Source organism: Austrofundulus limnaeus, unplaced genomic scaffold, assembly GCF_001266775.1.
Source record: "Austrofundulus limnaeus strain Quisiro unplaced genomic scaffold, Austrofundulus_limnaeus-1.0 Scaffold419, whole genome shotgun sequence".
Taxonomy (NCBI): Eukaryota; Metazoa; Chordata; class Actinopteri; order Cyprinodontiformes; family Rivulidae; genus Austrofundulus; species Austrofundulus limnaeus.
The window spans coordinates 14,765-21,336 of NW_013952821.1; the positions used below are offsets into that span (position 1 = coordinate 14,765).

General features: G+C 37.0%; 2 protein-coding genes across 10 annotated transcripts in view; one reads left to right on the plus strand and one right to left on the minus strand.

Annotated features, from left to right (window-relative positions):
• Positions 1-68: 68 nt before the first annotated feature.
• LOC106529040 (zinc finger protein 200) lies at positions 69-3,501 on the minus strand. The gene is made up of 3 exons (XM_014024372.1): positions 3,335-3,501; positions 2,623-2,940; positions 69-992 (listed from the first exon to the last, which is right to left on the minus strand). Exons 1-3 carry the CDS (start codon positions 3,387-3,389, stop codon positions 286-288), a joined length of 1,080 nt encoding a protein of 359 aa, XP_013879826.1. The 5' UTR covers positions 3,390-3,501; the 3' UTR covers positions 69-285.
• A 429-nt stretch (positions 3,502-3,930) lies between these two features.
• The window catches only part of LOC106529033 (zinc finger protein OZF), a 4,782-nt gene continuing 2,140 nt past the window's right edge, over positions 3,931-6,572 (plus strand). The window contains exons 1-4 of one of the 9 annotated variants that reach the window (XM_014024360.1): positions 3,932-4,708; positions 5,555-5,625; positions 5,700-5,916; positions 6,089-6,260. In XM_014024360.1, the coding sequence (XP_013879814.1) occupies positions 6,158-6,260 (103 nt within the window). In that variant the 5' untranslated portion in view covers positions 3,932-4,708; positions 5,555-5,625; positions 5,700-5,916; positions 6,089-6,157. Of the gene's footprint in view, positions 6,261-6,572 lie in introns of all 9 variants that reach the window. The other 8 variants (XM_014024356.1, XM_014024361.1, XM_014024355.1 and 5 more) reach the window with 8 other exon arrangements.

Here is a 6,572-nt window from a genome sequence, read left to right on the forward strand (position 1 = left end):
TATATATATCACTGGAAAAAGTGTCTTTTAATCTTGTACGAGCATATAGTGACAATAAAGGCATTCTATTCTTGATTGATGCTGTTTATTAACAACAAAAGTCACGCGCAGTCAACATTTTCCAAATCAAAGAGTAGAAATAATTCTTAAAACACGAAAAATTAAAAAGCAGTAAAGGCAAAGTTTTCTACACTCAGGGAAATAATTCTATAAAGCAGAAGCAGCAAAAAACAGGTTTAAGATTATTTACATCGATTTCTAAATATTGCACAGCAATCATCCCGACTAAGTAATTTCTTTCCAGTACGGTTTCATGTGAAGCTGAAAAAGAAAATGAGATCGAAATATTTTCCCACAATCATCACAAGTAAATGTTTTCTCTCGGGTGTGGATTGTCATATGATTTTTAAGAGTGTATTTACTGCTGAATCGTTTGCCACACTTGTCACACCCAAATGGTTTCTCGTGAGACCTGGTTCCAGTCTGCTTCTTTCTCGACCGTTTCTCCTCAGYCAAGCTGGAAGAGCTTTCACCTGAATGAGAGGTCAGGTGTTTCTGAAGAGATCGCTTGTAAACAAACTGTTTATGACACTGAGGGCAGCTGATGGCTTCCTTTGTGACTTTATCTCCCACGTTGCTTTTTACACGAGGTCTTGGTGTACTGGTTTCCTTCCAGTCTTCATCACTGTCTTCATTTTCATTTCTAGAATCTGACATGTTTTCGTCCCAACCATCATCATCATCGATATTCTGAACATAATCGTTGCTGTCCTCAGTCCCTGGAGAGTCTGGAGCCTTTTCATCAGTATTTGGCTGTAAATGAGTGTTTGCATCATCTTCACTCTTCACAGGAAGCAGCTCTCCTTCAGCGCTGCACTGGAGTTCCTCCTCTTCCTTCTTTATGATGAGGAGTTCTGGGTTCTGCTGGTCCAGACCGGAGCTGCACAGATGAGGAACCTCTTCTTGTTTAACCTTCAACAGCCGCAGATCACCTGCAGGAGACAGGAGGACRTCATGTCAACTGACTTTCAGGCAGTAGCTGCATCGACACCCTACAGAATGTTTTTAAATATTCTGTTATGTTTAAGAGCTTTTTAGTTTTTAGTTTGAGATCTAAAACACTATATCATGTTCATGAAAAACTATTTGTGTAAATGCTTCATAGCATTCACACTATTCTGTAGGATTTTTGGCATCTAACTCATTCCACAGTTTTTGTGCTATTTCAACAATTCATATATCAAAACGTTCAGCTAATTTATGACAATCCTGCTATGACTTTTGGCATTTCAGCTATTTTTACTTTTTCAGCTTATTTCACTTTTGTAGCCATTTATTTGCGATTGAAAATGAATGGAGCTGTTTTCAACATCCTTCAAATCCTTTAAAATGTTTCTAAACCTTTACAGACCCTTACACTTTTTGGTCTGGTACTGCTCTTTTTAACTCCCGTCTTAATTTTTGCTAATTTTAGCTATTTTCTGCTATTTCAGCTAAAATTCAGCTTCGTTCTGCTATTCTTGTGCCTTTTTTCCTAATTTGTGCTAATTCTGCTCCTTACAGGTGCATTCTGCTATTTGCATTTATTTGCTGCAACTTAAGCAGACTTTTAGCTTTTATTAGCTACAGTTAGCTTTTTAAGCAAAATACAGTTTTTGTAGCTAATATAACTTTTTTCTGCTAAGTTCTGCAACCTTAAGCTCATTATGCTTCATGCTAATTAAAGAATTCCCAGCTACTTTTGAACTACTTTACTTACAATTTTCGCTGTTTTAGTTATTTAACTACAAGTTGACACTTTTTTGTACATTTATGCATTTTTTTCAGCCAAATTTACATTTTTTTCCACTGTTTGGGTGCTAATTACAACTTGTGGCTGCTACATTTAGCTTATTTTATGCTAATTTTAGCTTTTAACTATAGATCTTCTTTTTGCTTTTTTCTACTGTTTGAGCTTTTTTCTGTTTATTTGTGGTATTTATGCATCTTAAAGAAGTTTTCTGCTGATTTTAGCTATTTTCAACTATATTTTTTGCTTTTTTTACTTTTTTGCGCAAAGTTAGGCTGTTTTGCTTCTTTCAACTATGAAAATTTGAACTTGCAATAACGTTTCTGCTATTAAAAAGTTTCAGCAGTGTTCAGCTTACGTTTTCTGTAAGAAGCATTCACACTAGCATTTTCGCAGGAAATGCAATTTCTCTGGTTACTGAATATTGTTTATTTACAGCTTGATTTACTTCAGTGCAAGAATTGTGTTTAAACTTTGATGTCAGATCACAGGGAAATAAAATCATGATTCATGTTTTAATTTAAAAAAAACGTGCAGCTTTACAAAATGTTACTGAAGCTATGTTTACTGAAATTTATTCATTTATTCCTGAAGTATTGTTTTGCAGAAATAAACTGCTAAAAATAATCAGATTAATGTTTAATTTCTGCATCATTATCACTTGTCTAGGTTACTCCACCATAGTCTTCATCAGATGGCAGCAAACAGAAATGACTCTAACTGTTTCTACAGCACAGATTAAAGATCACAGAGTGTGACTGCTGATTAAACATGACATGTCTGAAACTGAAAAACAAATACAATGCTGGACCATAAACATATTATCATCCAACCTGACTGCCATTTGGCTCGGGATCCTCCTGGACCTGGTCCTCCACAGTCCTCTCCATCAGTTTCTGTCTTCATGTGTTCAGCTGAGCTGCTGGTTGGAGGTTCTGTCTCTCTGTTATCTTCAGTTTTGATCTGATGAACCTGGAATAACTGAGGTTTCTCATAATCATCACTCTTTAAAGGAAGCTGCCGTCCCTGTCTGCTCCAGAGTGTCTCCTCTTCCTGCTTTACGTGGAGGAGTTCTGGGTTCTGCTGGTTCAGACCAGAGCTGCACAGATGAGGAAGCTCTTCTTCTTTAACCTTCATCAGCTGCTGAACATCTGCAGGAGACACACTGACTGTTTTTTATAAAGATTTTTGAACTGAAAATAAAAACTTTGTTTTATTCACCCAAAACCCCACATATCAGAAATTCCGAGTGCCTTAGCAGCGCTAAGCTAAGCTAACAGTTAACAGCACCGTAAAGCCGTTTAAATAGCAGGGCTGTCCTAAGCTAATAGTTGTGGTTGATAGCACCTTAAGCCGGTTAGTTTAGCTGGGTTATGCTAAGCAGTTAGTTAACCTCATCCTAAGCAGTTTAGTTTAGCAGCGCTATGCTAAGCTAACARTTAACAGCACCGTAAAGCCGGTTAGTTTAGCAGCGCTAAGCTAAGCTAACAGTTTGTCAACACCGGCTGTAGTAAAGCTACTCCTTAAATCTGTAATTCTTCTCACCAGTTGTTTGGTTTTGAACAACTTCCTCCTGCCGATGGACACCGACAGCTGTCATTTCCACTTTCTTCTATACTTATAATCTATTTCTGATCAACATAATCCACTGGTAGTTCATCATAATATGTTTGCTGAACGGGCTTCTTCTTCTACGTTTTAATGACGGTTGACAAACCAAATGAAAGATGTGTTTTCGCCTCTTACTGAGCCGGAGTGTGGACAGCAGAGTAACCAAAATAGACACGAAATGGCCTCTGCTACAATATTTGTAATTGTGTAACATTATTTGAAACGCTTTATGTGTCTTGGCTTTAGTGGGTAGGAGGTGTAAAATTTAGTTTTTTTTTTTTTTTTTTTTTTTTTTTTTTTTTTTTTTTTTTTTACTTATTGTACGTCTGTGTCTAAATATTGACCCAAATGACATTTTTCATCATGTATGAGTTGCTTTTAAAATGTTTGTTTGTTTTTATATTGGAATAAAAATAATTAAATAACCAGGTGAGTCGATAACACGCTCATAGTTATAATTGTTTTATTATGAAAAGCTAAGAAAAAAATGAAGTTTTAGGAGTGGGAGGATTCCTCGTTTCTCATTGGCCAAGATTCCGGAAGTGATCCTCTTTTAACCAGGGTAGCTTGACTGGCTATGTCGCGTATAATTCAAATAATTTCTTTTTTTTTTTTTAAAGATTTATATACGTCTCGGACTCTACTCTTCTGTCTCCGTGAGGATTTCTGATCTACGTGTTTGTTTTGAGCCGCTGGAATCATTTCTGCTTCACGTTCTTTGTTCAGTGAGTGTTTTATCCCGTTAGCTTGCTAACTGTTAGCCTCAGATGCTGACTTTTACCCGCCGTGGAGCTAAAGAAGCTAACGTGAAAAGAGGTGATCGGTAGCTCCGATGTGGAAGCTTTTAATGTATGTAGTTATTGGTGCTGAGAGACGAGTACTCCCCCGGAGGGAGGGAGACCGGATCCTACCTGGACTTTGACCAGGTGTTTCACCTGAGGACACTTTCTCTGATGTCTAGCATCACTTCAGGCCTGCAACAGGTTTTGTTTATACTTTATTATGTTGTATTCTGTATGACTGTGTTGATTAACAGTGAGTTTAATGCAAATTCTGATGATGTGACTTTAAAATCAGAATCATAAAAGAAACAGATTTTAACAAATTGATATAAATTTGTTTACAAACAGGAACMTTTAAAAAGCACTATAGCAGGACTGTAATAAAAAACAATCAATTGAATGTTGTTGTGTGGACAGTTGTTCTTTTGGCTGCTTTCTTCTGCAGGACACCAAACATCCTTCCTGATGCAACCTGGACTCGAACCTGCAGCCTCATGTTTATGAGACAGCGGCACTGACCACTGAGGTACTGCAGCCCAAGGCAAGTGGACCATTTATCCACAATCCTAAGAATTAATGTGTTGCTCTCTGAGTAATGTTGTGAAATATGTTTCCTTTATATGTGTGTGCGCGTCTTTTATAAAAAAAAAAAGAACAATTAGCTGACGACTAAAATCTGACACATTTGCTTGCCTTGTCAATGCTAATTAATGTGAATTATCCCAGTTGTAAACAAATTTATTTAAAGAACTGAAAAAAACGCAAAGAGTGGGTTTGATAAGGAGAACGATGAACGAGTGGTACAATTTACTAAACTCAGTATTTAACAGCAACCATTTTTTATTTTACCGAGACAGAAGGTTTCAAACTGACACATGTTACTATGATGGAAAGGAAATTATGTAATTTTGTTTACAAGTTTCAACATTTAAGTTGCGATTTCAACTCTTAATTTCAATTTTAGCTGCTTTAATTTCAGTTCTTAACATTAAATACTTAATTTGAGTTTGATGTTTTTCTGTACATGGTCAGATAAAATTAACAAACAAACAAATAAAAAGGTTCAAATGGAATTATGCACATCTTTTTGTARTTTAGTAAGTAATGTTACTTGTATAGCCTTTTTTGTGCTTCACAATAAAACTTCATAATAAACCACAACAGAGCATATACAAAAACATTTTAAAATGATAAAAACATTCAGAAGACAACATGAAAACTCATACAAACATGTTAAAACTCTGCTTATAAGCTTTAGGCTGCTTTTTTTTTTTAAAAAGTCACTGAATCCACAGCTCGTACAGATTGCAGAAAATGTGTTCCAAAATGTCGGAGCTACAACCTGAAACACTCTGTCCCCACGTGTCTTTAGTCGGGATCGAGTAGCTGATTGGACTTACTGGATCTGCGTGAGGGTTCAGATGTGTGAAGTACATCTGCTATGTAAGAGGGAGTCTGGCCGTGCAACGCTCTGTAGGTGATGGTGAGAATTTTAAACTGAACCTTGAACTCCACAGGAAGCTAATGGAGTGACTGGAACAGAGGAGTGATTGGACAGTATCTGTGAGCAGTGAAGCTGCAGCATTTTAAACAGCCGCAAACAAAGAGTGTTACGGTATTCAACCTGAGAGGAAATGAAAGCACGAACAAACATCTCCAGCTCTGCAACTGAAAGAACAGATGTCAACCTGCTGATGTTTCTTAAATGAAACAAACAGGATCTAGATTTACCAGGTTAAAAGTGCATTCATGACTTTTAAAAACAACAATAATAATAATAATAATAATAATACAAATACATAGAAAACATATATATTCGGGTTCAGGAGCAAAGTGGAGATCACTTTCTTTGGTTTAGTTTTCTCAGAACTGTGATGTTTTTTTTTCTTCTGCCTTTTAATGTCAGACCTACAAGCACATCTGAGGAGGAACTGCGAGCAGGAGAATCGAAAGTGGATCGAGGACAAATAAAAAGATGAACCTTCAACCAGACGAACCCAGATGGTTTGGTTTGCTGTCTCCAATTCCTCCAGCCTCCACATCAGACCTGGAGCAGACGGAAGACAGGAAAGATGTCAGTAAGTGACGTTTATTGGTTTGACATGAGTTAATTTGCTCAAACCGTTACAAACAGACTGGCTACGTTCACACTGCAGGTCTTAATGCTCAGTTCCAATTTTTTGAAAAAATCCGATCTTTTGTGTGAACGTTCACATTACATTTTAAATGTGACCTGCATCAGACCCCTGTGTGAACGCTACACAGCACTGATGTGACACGCATGCGCAGTAAAAGACATGACATCTCATCAGCCGGCTTGTTTCTTTACAGAGCTAGCATGGATGCTACATTTTGCACATCAAATCGGAAGTTGTTGTTTAATCAGAGCC